This window comes from Lampetra fluviatilis, chromosome 54, assembly GCF_964198595.1.
Source record: "Lampetra fluviatilis chromosome 54, kcLamFluv1.1, whole genome shotgun sequence".
Taxonomy (NCBI): Eukaryota; Metazoa; Chordata; class Hyperoartia; order Petromyzontiformes; family Petromyzontidae; genus Lampetra; species Lampetra fluviatilis.
Genome location: NC_136328.1, coordinates 6,073,224 through 6,098,294, shown reverse-complemented (window position 1 = coordinate 6,098,294; position 25,071 = coordinate 6,073,224). Strand labels below are relative to the sequence as shown.

At 52.0% G+C, this 25,071-nt stretch overlaps 1 protein-coding gene across 2 annotated transcripts in view; it reads right to left on the bottom strand.

The window, feature by feature from the left end:
- Positions 1 to 25,071, bottom strand: part of LOC144949658 (uncharacterized) — a 45,396-nt gene that overhangs the window by 12,044 nt on the left and 8,281 nt on the right. The window contains exon 2 of one of the 2 annotated variants that reach the window (XM_078879644.1): positions 10,927 to 12,029. In XM_078879644.1, the coding sequence (XP_078735770.1) occupies positions 10,927 to 12,027 (1,101 nt within the window). In that variant the 5' untranslated portion in view covers positions 12,028 to 12,029. Of the gene's footprint in view, positions 1 to 10,839; positions 12,030 to 25,071 lie in introns of those variants that run through there. The other variant, XM_078879645.1, reaches the window with a different exon arrangement.

Genomic DNA, 25,071 nt, shown 5'->3' with positions numbered 1-25,071 from the left:
TCTCTGCACCACCATCACCGCCATCACAACCTCCAACACTACTCTCTGCACCACCATCACCGCCATCACAAACTCCAACACTACTCTCTCCACCACCATCACCACCATCACAACCTCCAACACTACTCTCTGCACCAGCATCACCGCCATCACAAACTCCAACACTACTCTCTCCACCACCATCACCACCATCACAACCTCCAATACTACTCTCTGCACCAGCATCACCACCATCACAACCTCCAACACTACTCTCTGCACCACCATCACCGCCATCACAACCTCCAACACTACTCTCTGCACCACCATCACCACCATCACAACCTCCAACACTACTCTCTGCACCAGCATCACCGCCATCACAAACTCCAACACTACTCTCTGCATCACCATCACCGCCATCACAAACTCCAACACTACTCTCTGCACCACCATCACCACCATCACAACCTCCAACACTACTCTCTGCACCACCATCACCACCATCACAACCTCCAACACTACTCTCTGCACCACCATCACCGCCATCACAACCTCCAATACTACTCTCTGCACCACCATCACAACCTCCAATACTACTCTCTGCACCACCATCACCGCCATCACAACCTCCAATACTACTCTCCACTACCCAGACGCGGGCCATCAGAGCCAACAAGGCCTTCTCTGCTGGCCTAGAGATTGTCAGAATTAGAAAATTGTATTTTTTTAATTTAATATATATTTCCATTAATGCGATATGTATTCTACAAAGTTCGTTCCCATCAGTCTATTACCGTCATTTCATTGCTACTCCCTCCTTCAGTTGAGCTGCTTTCAGTGCAGCTCATATAAATTAGAGCTTTTCTCCAATCAGATGATCCACCTGTGCTGCTGTCTCCGCCTCTCCGTGTGAAAAATCTACCCTGAGGCCTTCAGAATGTCGAGTGAATCCCCTCTTCTGTTGAAGCAAATGGGGACGATGTTGTTGATTGTTATATTCTTTAACAAATCAGATGTCGAGTTTGCCATGTTGGGCCTATTCTTTGACACGCTGGAGCCTTCTCGCTGGCCTAGCCGCCTACGTTAGCCTTGTTTGTGTGGCGTGATCGAAGGGCCAGTTAACTAACTGAAGAAAAACTAGCTAGCATGTAACGTAGCATCATCTAAGATTTATTTTAACTTTCTTTCGTGACATTTAGATTTTTAAATGTAGTGCTTTAGATTAAAAAAAATTATGTGAGGAAGCCTGTTGAATCCTGATTGTGTTGTTTGTGTTTTACGGCATTTTTGCTTGCTTGGTGGTCTTATGAGTAAATGTGACTGGTTGTGAGTTTGTTCTTGTTTCTTTGGTAATGACATTGATTTGGGCTATGCGATGTCTATTTGTGATGCAGCATCCTGTCATACTGCTTAATAGTGGTACATCCTTGATGGTTTCAGTCACCATGTATTCACGTCTCTGCAATTAGCGTATTGTAACTCTCATAGGTGTTGAGCCTCGTGTTAAACCACTTCATTCCACTCGATAAAGGTTACTGTCACTGTGAATATTTGGTGGTTACGTCGAATGACAATAGCCTGTAGCCCTAGTGTCATGGTGAGGTTATTCGAAGGCATTTTAATTGTGGGAAGATATCACTGAAGGCCGAGGTGTAAAATACACGGCCCGTCACTGCCACCACCATCACAACTTCCAACAATTCTCTCCACCACCATCACAACCTCCAGCACTACTATCTCGAGCATCACCAACATCACAACCTCAAACACTTCTCTCCACCACCATCACCGCCATCACAATCTCCAACACTACTCTCCACCACCATCACCGCCATCACAATCTTCAACACTACTCTCAACCACCATCACAACTTCCAACACTACTCTCCACTACTCTCCACCACCATCACAACGTCCAACACTACTCTCTCGAGCATCACCAACATCACAACCTCAAACACTACTCTCCACCACCATCACAGCCTCAAACACTACTCTCCACCACCATCACCACCTCAAACACTACTCTCCACCACCATCACCACCATCACAAGCTCCAATACTACTCTCTTCACCACCATCACCACAGAAACTAACCCACCATTATCTCCACTATAAATACTAATACCACCTCCACACTACATCACAACAATCACCACCTCCACGTCCACCACTGCCACCTCCATCATCACCACCACCACCACGACCATCACCACCACAACCATTGCCACCATTATAAACAAGACAAAGATCCCCCGTATAGCCTTGTCAGATTTTTGGAGAAATTGCTGTTAGCAGGTACCTGTGAAGGCCAGCACCACACCAGGCCGCCATTGTCTCCATCGTGTCGAGGCTTACACACTGCACCAGGTACTCATTCGACCCTGAGTCGACCTCGGAGAGGCCTAGGACCGGTGCAAACAATCGTCACTGGTTTCGATTTAAAGCTTTCGTGACTGCAGGGATTCATCTTCTTGGTTCTTTCGGTAAAGTCACGTAGAAGGGAAATAATAAAATAATAAAAATAAAACATAATTCTCACGACGTTTCGGCCACAACGCAAGCAGCCGTCCTCAGGTGAAGACCAGGTCTGTCGGGGAGACAGCGTCTGAAGAATCGTCACTGGTGTTGGTGGCCGTGAGAGGGAATGGAACTCGCGTCGCCGGGTTCGACGCGCTAACCACTGCGCCACTGCTCCCCAAAACCATAAACACCCCCCCCACCACCAACACCACCATGAACACCACTCTACTCCTACCGGCCTCAACTGACGCAGCTACAATCCACAGCCCGTGGCGATCCTGCTGCTGCTGCTGGACCCGTGCAAAGCGATGCGGTCGGAGGAGTCTCGTGGCCGGGACTCACCGGGTGGCAGACGCTCGGAGTCCGATCCTTGAATTCTGAGCCAGTTTTTGAAACAGCCTTACAAACATAATTGATCATTGTTTTTTTACCCTTTTATCTGGCAACAAAACTGACAATTTTTTTTTTACAAGGAGTCATGTTTGCATAGACCACAACACCTGCAGTCGTAATGCAAATGTATGCACTGTCCTTGAAGTTGATTGGTCCACACCCGAGACATCTTTCCTTAGAGCCTAGTCTCACATGGTGTTGGACCATGACTTACAACAATTTGTGCTTTTCCTCGAGCATTCGTGATGGATTGAACTTGACAGGAGCGTGCGATGGCAAACGTTCAAACTTACGACGACCACCGCTATCAGCACCGAAGATAAAGATCCCCCCCCCACTGCTGTATAGCAACAACTACATTTAGTAAAATAAATTAAAATGAAAACAACTAAATTTAGTTGTTTTAATTTAAATTTATTTTACATTTTACCTACGTGACTTTACCGAAAAAAACAAAAAAGTATGGATCCCTGCAGTCACGAAAACTTAAAAACTAGAAGCCTTAAAATACTTTTGGGGCAAGTGCTGTAACCAAGTAGCACCTATGAAAGCCGGCACGGCACACGAGGGGGGTGGGTGCCCAATACCACGCCTGGCCGCCTTTGTCTCCCCAGTGCTGATGTTTACACACCGCGCCAGGTAGGTATTCGTTTGAGGCTGAGTCGACCTAGGGGAGGCCCAGGACCGGTTCAGAAAATCGTCACCGATGTTGGCTGTGAGTGGGAATCGAACCCGGCGATCCGGGTTCGCAGGGCAGCGTAACGCTAACCGTGACACAACCGTTCTCTACATCAGCACCGCCACCACTACCACCAGCACCAACAACACCAAATACCACCACTAGCACCATCACTACCACAAACATCACCACCAAGAACATTGACAATACCCTCCACATACCATCACTGTCACCGCCACCACTACCACCAGCACCAACAACACCACATACCACCACTAGCACCATCACTACCACAAACATCACCACCACGAACATTGACAGTACCCTCCACATACCATCACTGTCACTGCCACCACCAGTACGGCTGACCACCCTCCATCACAATCACCACCACAATCACCACCACCACCAACAACACTTCACGTCATTCACGTCTGCACACACACAGTCTGAAATGTAGAAATGTTTTTTCATGTTTTGATGAAATGTATGCGCGCATAGGCCCTTATCCACAGTGTCTTCAGATATATTTGTCAGCGATCGGGCCTTGACCGGTCACCTCTCATGACGTTCTCTAAGGTCTAGAAAGCTGGGCGACCAATGTCTAACTAATGATGCTCTGGAAGGTCTATAAAGATGACATTTTGCACAGATATAGTGCACTTCATGCTTACGCGTAGAAAACAAATCTATTGACAAAAAATATTTCAGCCTCTTAAATTTGGGTAAACAATGTGCACGGTACTGTGGTAGGAAAGAGAACTGAAGCCAAAAATTACATCAGATTCTAACATTTTTTTATCCAATGGCCAAAGCTTTAGAATGTTTTTAAACATTTAGTTTTTTTCACCGAGGACTACGTAAGATTGCATCGGGGAAATTCTAAGGCGACCCAATCATTGTGACGTTAACAGTGTGACGTCTGCACGTCACAGAAGGTAGACCCAACTATTGGCTACCGGGAGATACGCCAACATTCATAGACCAACACACATTGCATCGTCATCGTCATGATCATGATCGGTCACTGACGGTCACGCACTTTCATATGCGCTTCTGAGGCCGTCTGGAACGCTCTTCCTTCCGATGTTAGGAAGCCACTGGAGCTATTCACTCATTCCTTGAGGGCTGCTTTTTGTGTTAAGTTTGTTGTGCTTCCCCCACACCTCCGATTAGCGCGGTTGGCTACGTACGGTGTGAAAGAAGTTCAACGTACACGCATGCGCACGTACACCCGACACGGTCGATTTGCGACGTGGCCAATGCATTGCTGCTGCAGCAGCCACCACCAGTAATGGGGCGGAGCGATCCGCACACGTAGAGCGGATAGATACGACGTGTCGCCAGTGGGTTACCAACCAGCGCGACGATGTTATATTACATTGGCTGTGTCGGGTGGAGGAGGGTTTTACAACGGGCATCTTAACTTACGCGACCTGATCCCAAAAAAATAACTAGTCGATTTGGAAATCAGCATAATGCACATCGCGTAGCCGTCTAATGAATACACGCGCCTTGCGTGGATGTGTCAACACAACACAACACACGCACGCGCGCGCGCACACTTATAAACATTTAGTGCAGCGTACGTGTCAACACGTTAGTTACATATGAACCGCACGTTAGTGCGACATTGTGGGTTAGGATGGAGCGGGCGTGTCGCCGCGTGCGTGTGAAAGCACGTGGCCGGGTGAGGAGGCAAGCCATGAGTCGCACTCGTTTAGACTCCAGCCAAGTTCCAGGTGTTTTTTTTTATTTGAGCTCGCAACTTTCTTTTGCCGACGGTCATGCAACGAGCAGGCAGACAACACAAAGCGTGGCGTGTTACACGTGCGTGACGATGGGAGGCGGTCAGACAACAACAGCAGCAACGACAAACAAAACTTGCATTTATATTGCGCGCCCGTAACGTAACAATTGTCTCGGGAGCGTGGCTTATTTATTTTTTTAAGCCTAGGGGACCCCTTCCGCCAGCGTTTCGCTCGGAATCCTCGCGGCGGCCTTCTGAGTCGGCGGCGCGTTCGCGTGTTGGTGGCGTTGCAAGGCTCCTCTCCCGCCGGTGGCTTCCGAACTCCCGGACGATGCCCTCGAGAAAGTTAGCGTGTGGCAAGAAAAGTAAAGGGCTCGGCAGAGGAAATTGCTTCCTTGGATTCTCCCGAGTGGGCGCTTGCACTGCAACAGGATAACATGAATCCGCGACAGAATTAATGATAAATCATGTCCGTGCTTTAGGCCAATATATGGAGTAATTGAGCGTGGCTTTGCTCATATTAGGAATCATGGAACGGGAATCGACCGATTTTTTTTACGATACCATGCTTGATCCATGCTTGATCCATGCTCGAACACAAGCTTGGATATTTTGAATAGAATTTGTTTTTTGTATCGTTATAAAGTGATTCCTGGCACATGCTTTATGGATCTAATGAGACGGTAAAGTCACGTGGGTAAAAAATAATAAAATAAAATAATCGGAGGCAACACAAGTCTCCGTCTTCAGGTGGGACCGTCACAGCTAAATTTACTGTATCACTTGATACATCGTGATTGAATTGATTTATTTTGATTTATCAATCTTTAATATTATTATTTTTTACCTACGTGACTTTACCGAAAAAACCTAAGAGTATGAATCCTTGCAGTCACGAAAGCTTCAAATCTATAATCTAATGAGACGATTTGTGGATCGAAAAAGGCCACATTAGCCCACCCCTTGACGCTCAATGGCTTCGTTCCACAGTAACACAATGTATCATTAATTCTATCGTGGATTCATTTCATCCTGTTACAGCGATTTGGTGGATTTGGTAGCCTCGCCTCTTCCCCGGCTTTCGCCACGCACCGCCACCCAATGAGCACCTGCTCACAGAGGTGGGACAAAGTCATTGTTATGCAAGTCCAAGTCGAGTCGCAAGTCATCAAATTCATGACTCGAGTCTAACTCGAGTCCAAGTCACATGACTCGAGTCCACATCTCATAGGTGGGACAAAGTCATTGTTATGCAAGTCCAAGTCGAGTCGCAAGTCATCAAATTCATGACTCGAGTCTGACTCGAGTCCAAGTCACATGACTCGAGTCCACATCTCATAGGTGGGACAAAGTCATTGTTATGCAAGTCCAAGTCGAGTCGCAAGTCATCAAATTCATGACTCGAGTCTGACTCGAGTCCAAGTCACATGACTCGAGTCCACACCTCTGCCTGCTCAGGACGCTGCGACGGCACTTTCCGATGGGATGGATGGATTGGATGGACAACGGAATGGAGTTTGTCGGACAGAGTCGGCAAAGCTGGCGGGCAACGGTGACGGTAAAAGCCCACGCGTTACACACGGCAAGTGCGGAAGGACACAAAACGCACAGATCTCCTTGTCTGTTAAACGCTAGCGAGCGATCGAACCGCACACCGAACGACTAAGCAATGTGCGAAATATGATCACAATTTCGGTACGCTCTGGAGTTTCGGCTTGAATTGGTAGAATGGATTGGGAATGGTGAATTCAGTGTGGTTGGGCACGTATACAATTATACAAATATACCGTTTTTCCACTGGCACATCCGAGCCGAGCCAGCACGGATTCCTTAACAGTGTGGGTGGTTTCCACTGGCTATAATGCCGAGCCGGAACCAAACTGCGGTACGCTGGCCTCACAAGAAGGCCATCCGAATCTGGTTCGGGGCCAAGCAGGGCCAGGGTAGGGGCTACTAACGTGTTCATTGCATGTGATGTCATTCAGTATGCCGTGTGATGTCATTCAGTATGCCGTGTGATGTCATTCAGTATGCCGCGAGGACACGAATGATGCACGCCGATTTTGGTAAGAAGATAACAACGATGACAAATAATCCGTCCCTACAGCCTTGCGGACATCTTGACTCCATTGCATGGAAACGGTGGCTTGTTATTTTCGAGCAACATTTAATAAATAAGCGCGATAATTCCCTCTTTATTGGCTAAGCCCCAGAACCAGCAAAAGGCCCACGTGATTTCAAACCCTGATTTGCACTTGATATCGCAAAGTCACGCGACGTCGCCAAAGCGCAAGATATGCCAAGGCACATGATTTGCTAAGTCACATGATATGCAAAGTCACGTGATATGCCAAGTCACATGATATGCCGAGTCACAAGATCACACCGAGTCATAACAAGCAGCTATATTTACGTCGATCCATTTGTCACACCGTACTTCTAGGCTCCCGCGGCTACCCTCCCAACCTTCGCTGCCCGCGCCCCCCTCACCCCCCTACACTGACCAGCGTGGTGAAGTATGGTCAAACAACGCCCGCGACCGACATGGCATGGGGGAGGCCCTAATGTCCGGCAGCAAACTGACATTGGCGGTGATGATACTCTGGCGAGAGGTTCGATCTGCAGAGTCGTCGTGCGGGAAACCCAGCCCCCCCCCCCCTGCCCCCCCTGCCCCCCCCCCCCTAATCGTGCGCTGTGCCACACTCTCAGGGTCGTCGAGAAGTCGCCGTGGCCTAGAGCCACCGATGGCACCGCCCACCGCCGTCGCCGCTCCTCGTGGTCGCTGCCACGAGGTGCGGCCGCTGCGCGGTAGAAGCAGCGACCTCCACGGCCTGACCCCGGCAGTCGCCCGGCGCGTGGTCTTAGACTCACTCGGAGAGCTAGAGACTCACTCAGAGAGCCACAGACTCACACAGAGAGCCACAGACTCACACAGAGAGCCACATACTCACACAGAGAGCCACAGACTCACTCAGAGAGCCACAGACTCACTCAGACTCACTCAGAGAGCCACAGACTCACTCAGAGAGCCACAGACTCACTCAGAGAGCCACAGATTCACTCAGAGAGCCACGGACTCACTCAGAGAGCCATAGACTCACTCAAAGGGCCATAGACTCACTCAGAGAGCCACAGACTCACTCAGAGAGCCACATAATCACTCGGAGAGCCACAGACTCACTCAGAGAGCCACAAACTCACTCAGAGAGCCACAAACTCACTCAGAGAGCCACAGACTCGCACAGAGAGCCACAGATTCACTCAGAGAGCCACATACTCACTCAGAGAGCCACAGACTCACTCAGAGAGGCACAGACTCGCACAGAGAGCCACAGACACTCACAGACTCAGAGAACCACAGCCTCATTCAGACTCACTCAGAGAGCCATATACTCACTCAGAGAGCCACAGACTCACTCAGAAAGCCACATACTCACTCAGAGAGCCACAGACTCACTCGGAGAGCCACATACTTACTCAGACTCACTCAGAGAGCCACAGACTCACACAGACTTACTCAGCCACAAACTCACTCAGCAAGCCACAGACTGACACAGAGACCCATAGATCTGCCCTGACAGTCTCCCGACGTCCACTCTGAGGTTTCCGCTTCTCCGTGGCCACCGGACTCATGGTGACCACTCCCAATGCCGGTCTCGGTAGCCGGCCTTCACCTAAGTTTATATATTTTTAAAAGACTAAACGATTGATGCTCATATGTGATTCCCCAAAAATTTTAAGCCCTATGATGATATCATAAAAAATCAGCTGTAAGTCGGAAAGCGACCAAACCCCTGCGTTGTGCGTTGTGTGTGAACACACAGCATGTATGGACTGTGTGTGTGTGAACACATACAGTATGTACGGACTGTGTGTGTGTGCACACACAGTATGTGCGGACTGTGTGTGTGTGCACACACAGTATGTACGGACTGTGTGTGTGTGCACACACAGTATGTACATACTGTGTGTGCACACACAGTATGTACGGACTGTGTGTGTGTGCACACACAGTATGTACGGACTGTGTGTGTGTGCACACAGCATGTATGGACTGTGTGTGTGTAATAGGGAGCGGGAGTGCAGCGGTTAGCGCGCTGCGCTACGAACCCGGCGACCCGGGTTCGATTCCCGCTCAAGGCCACCAACAGCAATGACGGTTATGTGAACCGGTTCTGGGCTTCCCATAGATCGACTCAGCCTCAAATGAGTACCTGGTGTGGTGTCTAAACATCGCCACTGGGGAGACAAAGGTGGTCGGACGTGGTTCTGGCCACCTACGCTCTGATGTACCATACTGGCCTTAATAGGTGCTCGCTAACAGCCCTTGCCGCAACAGTCTGTTACAGGCTATACGGGGCGTCTTTGTGTGTGTATCAGTAGTAGGGATGTTGAGATTGCATAACCCTTGTGATCGCATGAATTGTTGCGATTCAATCACATCTTACTGATTCAATGTCGTGGATGTCAGCGGCCTCTAGTGGCTGGGGTGTGGTGGGGGGGGGGTCTGGGTCACGTGAAACCCCGTTGCATCGGACGCGCAAGAATCGTCGGACGCTGCGGAGGAATCGGCCGTGATCTCAAGCGTTGATCGATGTCACCCGATCAATCGATTTGCTGTTACTCGCCGGAGCGTAGGGCGTGTAAGAGCACGTGTCCCCCCCCCACCACCATGCCCCAAGCAGCACCCTCCTGTCTCAAGAACTGGAAAGGAGTTCTTGAGACTCGACAGAGGCTCCAATACAAAATAACCACCACCACCAGTTACACCATGGGACTTTGCAGTGTCTCGTGTTTTATCTGAGCCTGAAGAATGAAGCATTCATCTCGCCTGGTTTCATCCTAACCCCCCCCTCCGCCCCCCCCCCCTGCTTACAGGGGGGGTTATAGGGGTATAGGAAAACGACGAGATAGGAATTGCTACTATCGCCCATTGGCTACGCCACGAGGAAGGGGGAGTAGAGAGGCACGGGAAAAGGACACGGGGGCGGCAGAGGGAAGGGAGAATTGGGAAATTATGAGAGTGAGAGGATGGGAAATGAACGGAGAAACGGGAGCACAAGGCGAGAAGGGACGAGGAGAGAGGAGAAGAAGAGGCCTTGAGGAGCGGTGTGTCTGTTTTCACAGTAGGCGGGGAGAAGGGAGGGGCTCGGAGTGGGGGTGGCCACTCTGAAAGTCACGTTATTTTTTGTTTTGTTACAGGATTGCGCTGATTTAGAGATATCGATGGATAAGGCCGAGGGCTCTCTAGTGGTAGTGCCTTACACCAATGATATTGACTCCAAGCCAGCCGAGCAGCGTCCCGGAAACTATCATACGTCAGGAAAGTCAGGCAGGGCGGCTGTACTATCGAGACTAATAAGATTTACTTTCATCGACCGCGTTTATCGATCGGTGATTGTCATCTGCTCACGGTCGCCTCTGACGAAAGTCAATGGGTATTTCTATCGTCACTAATTTCGAAAGGAAAAATTACCACCACCTTGACCCTCACCCGCCCCGCTCCCACCCCGCTCCCACCCCTCACCCGCCCCGGTGTGAGAACGCAGATTTAAATGTGCGACTGGATCTGAGTGCTGAACTCCTGGTCGCGCAGTACCGCGTCCAGCAGGTCTCCGTGAAGGTCTTCTCCTCCCACTCGGAATGGTGAGCTCTCCACATCGGCCCCTGCCACCACCCCCGCCATCTTGTTCTGCATCAGCTGCTGTAGTGGCTCTTCCTCCTCCTCCTCCTCCTTCTCCATCACCACGTACGCCACCTCCACCACCTCCTCCTCCTCCTCCTTCTCCTCCTCAGCATCAACGTTGCCGACAGCATCACCATCATCATCATCATCGTCGTCGTCGTCGTCGTCGTAACGGGTCGAGCCCTCAACCGGAACCTCCTCAACCTCCCGCGTCTTCTCCACCTCCTTCACCTCTTCATTGACCCCCTCCAGCTCGTCGCTGGTCGGCGTCGCGCCGTCCTTGACGTTGATCGCCGGCTCCAGGAGCTGGGCCCTGATCAACGTCACCGGGGTCTGCGCCATCGCGGGCGGCGCGTTGCTCAGAGCCGTGGCGGTCGTGCCACCGCCGGTGCGGATGGGGGGCACCACCTGAGCATCTTCCTCATCATCCTCCTCTGTGGGGTGAGCGTGGTAAACTTTCTCCAAGTGTCGTTCCTTCTCATCATCAACCTCTTCCTCCTCCTCCTCCTCCACCACCACCTCCTCCTCCTTAAATTCCTCCTCTTCGACGACCACCTCCTCCTCCTCCTCCTTCTCCTCGTCACCTCCTCGATCCTCCTCCCCCTCCTCACGCATGGCCGACCTCTCCGCGGCGATTTTATTGGCGGCCTCAACGGCGCCCGCCGGGATCAACGCCGCCACGGCCGCCTCCGCCTGCTGGCTGCACGCGTCCTTCATGACCTTCGCGACCTTCGTGACCTCCCCGACCTCCGCACCTTGACCCCGGGCGGGGGGGCCGTCCTTGTCGCCGCTCAGCACGGCCTGGGCGAGCTCCTGGGTGCCGGCGACGACCGCGTCCGAGCCGTCGGCCTCGGGCCGGACTTCCCCGTCTCCGTCGGCGCTGCCCTGGCCCTTGCCCTGGGCGAGCGAGGGCTCGGAGCGTCGGCCCTCGTCGCCGACCTTGCCGGCTCCCTCCTCCGGCGCGTCCGCGCCCTCCTTCTTGACCACCGCCGCCGTCGCCTGCCTGTTGCCCATCGCTGCGCGGGGGGGGGGGGGTCAGAGTGCGGGGGGGAGCGGTCCGGAGAGTGAGCTGTGAGCGCGTGAACGCACGCGTGCGCACACACACGTGGAGGCATGCATGGACATCCGCGTGAACACACTCACCAGCACACCCACCAACGCACCCACCAACGCATCCACCAACGCGCCCACCAATGCTCCCACCAACGCACCCACCAACACACCCACCAAAAAGCGCACGGACCTTTATACTCCCACCCTCACACACACACACAGACAAAGATCCCCCGTATAGCCTTAACAGACTGTAGGGGGAAGTGCTGTTAGCGAGCACCTATGAAGGCCGGAACGGTACACGAGGGGGTGGGTGGCCAGCACCACGCCCGACCGCATTTGTCTCCCTAGTGGCAATGTTTACACATCACACCAGGTACTCATTTGAGGCTGAGTCGACCTAGGGGAAGCCCGGGACCGGTTCAGATAATCGTCACTGGTGTTGGTCGTGAATCGAACCTGTGTCGCCGGGTTCATAGCGCAGCGTAGCGCTAACCACTACACTACCGCTCCCTACTACACACACACAGTCCGTACATGCTGTGTGTGCACACGCACACAGTCCGTACATGATGCGTGTTCACACACACACAGTCCATACATGCTGTGTGTTCGCACACACACACACCTGCACACACACCCACACACACACCCACACACACATCCACACACAACCGCACACACACACAGACACACCCTCGCACACCCGCACACACACGCATGCACACACCCACACACACCCGCACACACCCACACACACACCCACACACCCGCGCACACACCCACACACAACCGCACACACACACCCACACACACCCGCACACACACAGACACACCCTCGCACACACACCCACACACACCCGCACACACACCCACACACACCCAAACACACACACACACGCGGCAATAACCCACTGACTTGCAGCAATTTCCTTCCGTTGAGCAGTGACCACAAAAATGACTGCTTCGAAAATGTCCTCCACTCTCGTCCAACATCGCAGTGCCTGGTGATGATGGTGATGATGAAGGTGGTAATGATGATGATGAAGGCGGTGATGATGATGGTGATGATGATGGTGTGCATTGCGCACATCATGGATCCCATCCCTGTATGGTCCACCAACCGCAGACACCGACACTAACATTGTAAGTGCGGTAGTAGGTTTTTACCCTTTTAAACTGGTACAAAACTGACACCTTTATTCAAGGCATCATGTTTGCAATAACCACAACACAAGTAGTCAAAAAAGCAAACAAAAAGAAGCAACTCTGATAATGATAATAATATGCACTGTCCTTGAAGTTGATTGGTCCACACCCGAGACGGCTTTCTTTAGAGCCTAGTCCCCATTGGTGTTGGACCAGATGACGCCAGAAGGCGTACAACTCAAACACAGTGCAATATCAGAGTATTGAGAGCTCGGGGTAAGCATTTACTCTATGAAATTTATTTTACCAGTGGCAACATATAGTGGTAGGTTTTTTGACTACTTGTGTTGTGGTTATTGCAAACATGATGCCTTGAATAAAGGTGTCAGTTTTGTACCAGTTTAAAAGGGTAAAAACCTACTACTATATTTTGCCACTGGTAGAAGAGATCCCATAGAGTAAATTGTAAGTGCGGTTAAGTATGATACCAAATCACTGCCGTCACCACCACCTCTATGATCACTGCCATCACCACTTACGTCAGCACCACCAAGAACAGCACTGGCACCACAATCATCATTATCATGACTACCAAATGCATCATCACCACTACACCACCACTATCACTCGTAAAACAACCATTACTACCACACCCACCTCTACCATCTCAACCAAAACAACCATCACGACCAAAATCATCGCCACCACAACCACCAGCACCACCACAATCACCTCCACCATCACGACCAAACCACCACAACCACCATCATGACCAAAACCACCACCACAACTACCTGCACGATTACTACCAAAACCATTAGCACCCCAAAATCATCGCCACCACAACCACCGCTATCATTGCTACCAAAACAACCACCCCCACCATCACGACCAAAATAATCGCCACTACAACCACCGCTATCATTGCTACCAAAACAACCACCCCCACCATCACGACCAAAATAATCGCCACTACAACCACCGCTATCATTGCTACCAAAACAACCACCCCCACCATCACGACCAAAATCATCACCACTACAACCACCGCAATCATTGCTACCAAAACAACCATCTCCACCATCACGTCCAAAATCATCGCCACCACAACCACCGGCTATCATTGCTACCAGAACAACCACCTCCACCATCACGACCAAAATCATCGCCACCACAACCATCGCTATCATTGCTACCAAAACAACCACCACCCCAACCAACCACCTCCACCCACGTCAGTCGATCAACGACCCAGACAAAAAAAATCTATATTCAGCAAGAAACTCAGCTCCGAGCAAAATCAACTCCTTTTGAATAATGTCTCGAGGTTTTGGGGTGGGGGGGGTGAGCCAGCTTTCTCCTGGGTTATAAATAATAAAGAAACCAACCGACCGCACACAAACGCGGCTTCGTGATGCCGTCGCTGCTGCCAATGGCACCGCGACCAACACCGCAAGAGCCCCCGGGCGACCAGACCGGGGCCGTCACATGGTCGTCGTGGTCGTGGCGACGAAATCACGTGACGTCGCAGAAGCATCGCTCTCCTGTTCCCCGTTCGGTGCCCTTCTCCGATAAATCATCCACGGTGTGGTGTGGGGGTGGACTCAATTACGAATTTTTTTGTTGCTTTTTTTTTAAAGCCCTCGAAAGGAAAAGGCGACGACGCCGGTTTAAAGAGCGAGGCGAGGCGAGACGAGATGCGTGGAGCGACAGGAGCGGGAGCTCCCACGTGATTTAATCGTGAGCACCGCCGCGCGCCCCCTGACCAAAAACACTTTCAAATCGCGCGGACGAATTTATCGTCGCGTGAAAGTGAGCCCATGCCTGCCTTATCTCTAAGCAGGCGGTACCGGTGGGTCGGGGAGAGACACGGAGAGAGAGATCGGAGAGCTCTGCATGCAGTATTGAGCTACCCGTCGGAGGCCGTCGGACTGCGAGAAGGGCTGCGTGCAGAACGAGAGTGAGCGAGGGGGGGGGGGTTACATAAAGCAAAGCATTAAAAAAAAAACGAAATGATGAACGAAGCAAAGTGCCGACTACACCGAGCATTTTCTTGTTTCCACTGATCGTAAAAAAAAGAGAGAGAGATCAAGACAGAGTGAGATCTCGAGAGAGATCGAGACAGAGTGAGATCTCGAGAGAGAGATCAAGACAGAGTGAGATCTCGAGAGAGAGATCAAGACAGAGTGAGATCGAGAGAGATCGAGGCAGAGTGAGATCTCGAGAGAGAGAGAGAGATCAAGACAGAGAGAGATCTCGAGAGAGAGATCAAGACAGAGTGAGATCTCGAGAGAGAGAGATCAAGACAGAGTGAGATCTCGAGAGAGATCGAGACAGAGTGAGATCTCGAGAGAGAGATCAAGACAGAGTGAGATCGAGAGAGATCGAGGCAGAGTGAGATCTCGAGAGAGAGAGAGAGAGATCAAGACAGAGAGAGATCTCGAGAGAGAGATCAAGACAGAGTGAGATCTCGAGAGAGAGAGATCAAGACAGAGTGAGAGCTCGAGAGAGATCGAGACAGAGTGAGATCTCGAGAGAGAGAGAGATCAAGACAGAGTGAGATCTCGAGAGAGATCGAGACAGAGAGAGATCTCGAGAGAGATCGAGACAGAGTGAGATCTCGAGAGAGAGAGAGATCAAGACAGAGTGAGATCTCGAGAGAGATCGAGACAGAGTGAGATCTCGAGAGAGAGAGAGATCAAGACAGAGAGAGATCTCGAGAGAGATCGAGACAGAGTGAGATCTCGAGAGAGAGAGATCAAGACAGAGTGAGATCTCGAGAGAGATCGAGACAGAGTGAGATCTCGAGAGAGAGAGAGATCAAGACAGAGTGAGATCTCGAGAGAGATCGAGACAGAGTGAGATCTCGAGAGAGAGAGAGATCAAGACAGAGTGAGATCTCGAGAGAGATCGAGACAGAGTGAGATCTCGAGAGAGAGAGAGATCAAGACAGAGAGAGATCTCGAGAGAGAGATCAAGACAGAGTGAGATCGAGAGAGATCGAGGCAGAGTGAGATCTCGAGAGAGAGAGAGAGATCAAGACAGAGAGAGATCTCGAGAGAGAGATCAAGACAGAGTGAGATCTCGAGAGAGAGAGATCAAGACAGAGTGAGATCTCGAGAGAGATCGAGACAGAGTGAGATCTCGAGAGAGAGAGAGAGATCAAGACAGAGTGAGATCTCGAGAGAGATCGAGACAGAGTGAGATCTCGAGAGAGAGAGAGATCAAGACAGAGAGAGAGATCTCGAGAGAGAGATCAAGACAGAGTGAGATCGAGAGAGAGAGGTCGAGAGAGAGAGAAATCGGCGCCGCTGGAGATCCTCGTTTTTCAATCATCGTCTCGGTCGCCCGTGATTTGAGCGACCGCGTGTTTCTCAAAGTCACCGTTCGTGATTGATGTACGCGTCACAGGAGAGCCGCACGGAGTTGTTGCTTGAAGATGTTTTCAGCCAATTTAACGATGATGAGTGTTGTATGATGTTGAACGTCTTTCCCACCGTACGTAGCCAATCCGTGCTAATCGGAGGTGTCTATTGTACAAGTGTGCGATTGAAACCCGGAGCGCCCAGAAGAAAAGAAAAGAAAAACCCCACACCTTGTGCGATGGAGCAACGCTCTATCCCCGCACAGATGGAAACGGTCGGCGGATTAATCCACTTCGCCGTACCCGCCTTCGCCTGGCCAGCCAGAGTACAGCGGCTTCATCCCACGGAAAGGGGGTTTCCTACGACCCGTCTCCACGGCGAACCACCAACCCTCGCTGCTCGCCTCAACGGTGCTGGGTTAGAGGCGGACGGAGACGTGCGGCAAAAGCGAGCGGCGGCATCCTTGACGGCGGTGAAGCTGATGGTCTCGCTCCGGTCACCGATGATTGTGCAGTAGAACCCCCCTCCACCTTCACGACGGCGATTTGGTCGTTAAGCGAGGATGGGAGACACGGGAAAGGCTTGATTCGCTCCCATAGCATCGAAAGTTACCCCCTTTTCACCCAGAAAACGTTATGTATAATATTGACACAATGGGTATTAATACTTGAAAATACTAACAACGTTGTAAACACGTAATATTTAAAGCACGGTTAATCATGGCAATAATTACAATTTACTGTATCTATAACAGCCCGTCGTTAACAGGGGATTGGTCGTAAGCGAACACATTGGGCTCAATGGAGACACTACACTACACTATACACTACACTATACACTACACTATACACCACTACTATACACTACACTACTATACACTACACTATGCACTACACTACTAATCACTACACTATACACTACATTACTATACACTACACTACTATACACTACACTATGCACTACTTTACACTACACTATACACTACACTATACACTACACTACTATAAACTACACTATACACTACACTACTATAAACTACACTATACACTACACTATACACTACACTATACACTACACTACTATAAACTACACTATACACTACACTACTATAAACTAAACTATACACTACACGATGCACTACTATACACTACACTATACACTACACTATACACTACACTACTATACACTACACTATACACTACACTACTATAAAGGGAGACCCCAATATGAGTGGGGATAATGCCAGGAGGAAGAGACTCACATAGAGACCCCTAGAGCTTACATAGAGACCCCTAGAGCTTACATAGAGACCCCTAGGACTCACATAGAGACCCTGGGACTCACATAGAGACCCCTAGAGCTCACATAGAGACCCTGGGACTCACATAGAGACCCCTAGAGCTTACATAGAGACCCCTAGGACTCACATAGAGACCCTGGGACTCACATAGAGACCCCTAGAGCTTACATAGAGACCCCTAGAGCTTACATAGAGACCCCTAGGACTCACATAGAGACCCTGGGACTCACATAGAGACCCCTAGAGCTCACATAGAGACCCCTAGAGCTTACATAGAGACCCCTAGGACTCACATAGAGACCCCTAGAGCTTACATAGAGACCCCTAGAGCTTACATACAGACCCCTAGGACTCACATAGAGACCTTGGGACTCACATAGAGACCCCTAGAGCTTACATAGAGACCCCTAGAGCTTACATAGAGACCCCTAGGACTCACATAGAGACCCCTAGAGCTCACATAGAGACCCCTAGAGCTTACATAGAGACCCCTAGAGCTTACATAGAGACCCCTAGAGCTTACATAGAGACCCCTAGGACTCACATAGAGACCCCTAGAGCTTACATAGAGACCCCTAGAGCTTACATAGAGACCCCTAGAGCTCACATAGAGACCCCTAGAGCTTACATAGAGACCCCTAGAGCTTACATAGAGACCCCTAGAGCTTACATAGAGACCCCTAGGACTCACATAGAGACCCCTAGAGCTTACATAGAGACCCCTAGAGCTTACATAGAGACCCCTAGGACTCACATAGAGACCCCTAGAGCTTACATAGAGACCCCTAGAGCTTACATAGAGACACCTAGAGCTTACATAGAGACCCCTAGGGTTCACATAGAGACCCCTAACGTGTCCACATTGTTTGTTCTCCTGCACAACAACATTTTTAAAAGGGGTGGGGGGGGGAGGAGGGGATAGGGCGAGAGAGGGGGGGGGGGTCTTACAACCGCACTCTCTGCGACTTTGCATTTATCGCGGGAAAATGCGCGTGGGGCCGCTAACAAACATCACGCGCTGCTGATGCTGATGCCGATGCCACTGCCGCTGCTGCTGCTATGCGGTTCAGAGGGCCAAGAGACGTCAACAAACAAAAATAGCGGAGCAGAGCGCACGACGCGGGGGGGGGGGGTAGGGGGGGGGCTCTCACGAGGGCGGCGAAGCGATCTCGGGAATTCGTCTCGCGCTTGAATTGCTTCAAATCGCACGCAAGCCACGCCTCCACCACCGCCACCACCGCCGCCACCACCGCGGCCACCACCGCCACCGCCGCCGCCACCACCACCACCACCACCGCCACCACCGCCACCACCACCACCGCCGCCGCCGCCACCACCGCCACCACCGCCACCACCGCCACCACCACCGCCACCACCACCGCCTCCACCACCGCCTCCACCACCACCACCACCATCACCAACACCACCACCACCACCACCGCCACCACCACCGCCACCACCACCGCCACCACCACCGCCACCACCACCACCGCCACCACCACCACCACCACCGCCACCACCACCACCACCACCACCACCGCCACCACCACCGCCACCACCACCGCCACCACCACCACCACCGCCTCCACCACCGCCTCCACCACCACCGCGCGCTGCGAAGACCACAGCCACAGCAACACCGCCACCACCGCCACCACCACCGCCACCGCCACCGCCGCCGCCGCCACCGCCGCCGCCACCACCACCGCCACCACCGCCACCGCCACCACCGCCACCAACGCCGCCACCGCCACCGCCACCACCACCGCCACCACCACCGCCGCCACCACCACCGCCACCACCACCGCCACCAGCGCCGCCACCACCACCACCACCGCCACCGCCACAACCACCACCACCACCACCGCCGCCACCACCACCGCCACCACCACCAGCGCTGCCACCACCACCGCCACCGCCACCACCACCGCCACCACCGCCGCCACCACCGCCGCCACCACCGCCGCCACCAACGCCGCCACCACCACCGCCACCACCGCCACCACCACCAACACCACCGCTCCACACTTTCACCAAACTTCCGTCACCCAGCGAGGGATTGAGTCGTTCGGCACGACGTCCGACGTTTCTCCCCACTGTGCCGGGGGAGCCTCTTAAGGAACCGAATTCAGAGCTGAGGAGAGAACAGTCCCTGCGCGAGCGTGGGGGCGAAACTTCGGACGTCACGCCGAACGCAACCCCCCCCCCCCTAGAACGCAACCGGAGAGCCCGCGATAGACCTTGACCTTTGAAAAACGACCCCTTGACCTTTGAGAAACGACCCCTTGACCTTTGAGAAACGACCCCTTGACCTTTGAGAAACGCCCCCTTGACCTTTGTGACACGACCCCTTGACCTTTGTGAAATGACCCCTTGACCTTTGGGAAACGACCCCTTGACCTTCGTGAAACGACCCCTTGACCTTCGTGAAACGCCCCTTGACCTTTGTGCCCTTGCGCATTCGTGCACGCACGAAGACGCGCCACGCCTGACGCTGTGAGTCATTGGAATAAACAGTCACAACTCACAGAGTCCGACCCTTTATTTATCATCTTGACTTGAAGTTTTCGTGACTACAGGAATCCATACTCTTTGGTTCTTTCGGTAAAGTCACGTAGGTAGAAAAATCTCATGAAAAGTAACATACCACGACGTTTCGATCGCAACACAAGCGGTCGTCCTCAGGCGGAAATAAATCATCCAGCAGTGGAACTGCTGAACCAGCGAGAGAGCTTTTTTAATTTTGAATAAAATTTTTATTTTTTACCCCGAGGGCTCCACTGCCATTTTATTTTGGGCCCGGATCAAATTCAACTGCCTGCCCTCCTCCTGTAAACCCAACCGAGCCGTCGCCACAAAGACAAAGATCCCCCGTGTATCCTTAACAGACCGTTGAGGCAAGTGCTGTGAGTAGCGAGTAGCAGCAACCTATGAAGGCCGGCAGTGTGGCACACGAGGAGGGGGGTGGGTGGCTAGCACCACGCCCGGCCGCCCTCGTATGCCCAGTGGCGATTACACACCGCACCCAGGTACTCGTTTGAGGCTGAGTCGACCTAGGGGAGATCCAGGTCCGGCTCAGAAAATCGTCACCGGTGTTGGTCGTGAGCAGGGATCGAACTCGGGTAGCCGGGTTCGTAGCGCAGCGTGCCTAATCGCTCCACTACCGCTCCCCTTATACGTATACACACATGTACACAAACACAAACTTGTGTACACTCACATGAACAACAACAGCTGTTGTCGTGTCAGACTTGGTGCACTATGAGGCTGTCACGTGGAGTGTGGAAGATTCGCTGCTGCTACTGCCAGGAGGAGGTCACGGGACAGACTCAGGTGCCATGGGTTGTACTGCTGTGCCAGGCTAGGTGCAGGAGGAGGTCACGGGGCAGACCCAGGTGCCATGGGTTGTACTGCTGTGCCAGGCTAGGTGCAGGAGTTCACGGGACAGACCCAGGTGCCATGGGTTGTACTGCTGTACCAGGCTAGGTGCAGGAGGTCACGGGACAGACCCAGGTGCCATGGGTTGTACTGCTGTGCCAGGCTAGGTGCAGGAGGAGCTCACGGGACAGACCCAGGTGCCATGGGTTGTACTGCTGTGCCAGGCTAGGTGCAGGAGGTCACGGGACAGACCCAGGTGCCATGGGTTGTACTGCTGTACCAGGCTAGGTGCAGGAGGTCACGGGACAGACCCAGGTGCCATGGGTTGTACTGCTGTGCCAGGCTAGGTGCAGGAGGAGCTCACGGGACAGATCCAGGTGCCATGGGTTGTACTGCTGTGCCAGGCTAGGTGCAGGAGGAGGTCACGGGGCAGATCCAGGTGCCATGGGTTGTACTGCTGTGCCAGGCTAGGTGCAGGAGGAGGTCACGGGACAAACCCAGGTGCCATGGGTTGTACTGCTGTGCCAGGCTAGGTGCAGGAGGAGGTCACGGGACAGACCCAGGTGCCATGGGTTGTACTGCTGTGCCAGGCTAGGTGCAGGAGGAGGTCACGGGGCAGATCCAGGTGCCACGTATTGACCGACCGAGACGACTTACCGGCACGATGCCCCACCTGAGCTTCCTACTGGGCCACCTCGCTCAACAATATCACGGGGTTCGGCTTAGCAAGACCATCACTCAACACGCTCATTGTTCACCCTATATCCCCACTGTCCTTCGTAAATAAACGTTGTTTGTCAACAAACACCGCGGGCTTATTGCCGTTAAGTCAAAAGGTCAACACAGCCTAATCTACGGTTAAATGATTAAATACCCTGACCTTATGACCTCTCCCTATCCCAAAGACAAAGAGAATGGGATAGCCGATGCAATGTTGGCACTGTTATAGACTGCTCCACACAGCCTACACCCATAATACAGCTCTGTGTGTAATAGAAGTCAAAGATCCCCCGTGTAGCCTTAACAGACTGTTGGGGCAAGTGCTGCTGTTAGCGAGCACCTATGAAGGCCGGCACGGCACACGAGGGGGCGGGTGGCCAGCACCACCACGCCCGACCGCCTTTGTCTCCCCAGTGGCGATGTTTACACACCGCACCAGGTACTCATTTGACGCTGAGTCGACCTATGGGGGAGGCACAGGACCGGGTTCAGATAATGAATCGTCCATCGGTGAGCGGGAATCGAACTCGGCTCGCCGGGTTCGCAGCGCGGCGTAGCGCTAACCGCTGCGCCACCGCTCCTGCCAGGTCACCACCGCTGACCCCCCTCACCCGCTCCGAACGATGTGCGGTTCGCAGGCTTGCGCGAGCGCGTTGCTACAAAGGCACGATGTCTGACGTTTCGCGCCCGAGGGGTGTGCTTCTCCGACGCAGTTTTCTTCAGCAGGCACGCGGAGCGAAACGTCGGGCATCGTCGTGCCGAACGGCCCGCGAAATATGGAGGGACTTGCCCGCGTTATTTATTTATTTAAGGGAGAGAACGTCTCCAGGGGGAGACGGAGCGCTGATGAGATCGACTCGCGTGCGGCAGTGGCGGTGGTGGCGGCGGTGGTGCCACGCGGGATTGGTGAGCCGAGGCATTCATCCAGCAGTGGGTAGACACTGGCTGGAGATGATGGCGATGATGGCGATGATGGTGATTATTTTCGAATTGTTTTTTAGCAGTCAACTCAAACGTTGTTTTTTTTTATCTGTTCATTCGCCCCCCCCCCCTCAATTATCGTAACATTTTATTGTCGCTGCTTTGATTGGCAGCGGCTTGGGCGATCCACTGTTGGATGACGGCCTCCCCCCCTACCACCCCTCACGGGGGGGAGGGGGTCGTTTGACCATACTTCACCACACTGATCAGTGAGGGTCGATTGGTTGGTGAAAGGCTGCAACAGCTGTCGTGGCCGGGGTTCACAGCGCTAACCGCTGCGCCACCACTCCCCGTAATCCCTTTACCCCCCCCCCGCGCGCTCGGCCCCCACCCCCCAAATCCCCCCCCCCCCACCCACCCTGACCCCCCATGAGCAGTGTTTGCCAAGCCTAATTTTAGCCTTGAATCATCCTTTGTGACGTCACCGCTCACCAATTAATGCTCGTAAGCCGCAGAGGTGGGGGGGGGGGTGCGTCCAATGTCGCTGACTTCACTTTTTATTTTATTTTATTATTTCCCTTCTACGTGACTTTACCGAAAGAACCAAGAAGATGAATCCCTGCAGTCACAAAAGCTTAAAATCAAAATTCACTCGACGCGTTCATTTGCTGGCCCGCTGTTTTTTTTCCCACAATCCACTGCTGGACAAAGGCCTCGCCGTGATGCGTTGATTAAAAAATAAATATTATTTTGAATATTATTATGTAAATATTTTTTTGTTCTAGGGTAGTAAGTGTTATTTCCTAATTGCGTATGCCTTAAAAGCACAGAAAATGGCTATTATTCCCCACAAACTTTGCTTTTGTGACCAGGACAGTGATATTTTTAAATGTACCTTTTTTCAATGATAAAACGTGGTGTGCATTTGTGTCATTCCTTCACGTAAAGTCCTGGTCACTATAGCAACGTTTACGGGGGAATAATAATAGCCATATCCTATACTTTTGAAGCATAAGCAATAAGAAAATAACACTTACTACCCATATTCTTGGTTCTTTCGGTAAAGTCACGTATGAGGGAAATAATAAAATAATATTATTATTTTATGTAACACGATTTTTTAAACTGGGTGGTAAGTCTTGATCTAAAGCTTTCGTGACTGCAGGGATTCATATATTTGGTTCTTTCGGTAAAGTCACGTAGAAGGGAAATAATAAAATAATAATATTCTTTTAAATAAAAAATATTATTTTAAATAATAATATTAGAAGGGAAATAATAAAATATTATTATTATTTTAAATAATGCTATTATTTAAAAGAAAATTATTATTTTATTATTTCCCTTCTACGTGACTTTACCGGAAAAAGAACCAAGAATATGAATCCCTGCAGTCACGAAAGCTTTAAATCAAGACTTACTACCCAGTTAAAAACATCGTGTTACATAGTGCCACTGTCATCTTTCGCGGGGTGGCCGCGTGACCACGTGCACCCAGAGCCGCTCCAAGGCACCGACTCGCCACCGGCGTCAGCTGTGGACCGGGAGTCGACCTTTGGTGCCAGGCAGGCCCCACGCTCATCCCCCCACCCCCCCCGACAGGCGTGGAGCCCGCGTTGGCCCGCCTGCCTGCCCGCCTCGCTCTGCGCGGTTTCGGTTTGCGCGATTTCACGCGGGGATTCGAGGCTCGTCTTATTCCTACCCAGAAATTCGCTCTGTGTGCATTGCGACTCTGCGGTCAGAAGTGTGGATGAATCGTGTACTCTGTCTGTGTGTTGCGTGAGTGGGGAGCGGTGGTGCAGCGGTTAGCACTACGCTGCGCTACGAACCCGGCGACCCGGGTTCGATTCCCGCTCACGGCAAACACCCGGTGACGATTATCTGAACCGGTCCTGGGCCTCCCGTAGGCCGACTCAGCCTTAAATGAGTACCTGGTGCGATGTGTAAACATCTTCGCTAGGGAGATAAAGGCGACGGGCGTGGTGTTGGCCACCCACCCCCTCGTGTGCCGTGCCGGCTTTTATAGGTGCTCGCTAACAGCACTTGCCCCTACAGTCTGTTAAGGCTATACGGGGGATCTGTGTTGCGTGAGTTACTCGACATGCAGCTGTTTCGCACGCGGAGATACGAACAGGGACACTGCTTCTTGTGCGCGTTTGGTTCGTTGTCCTT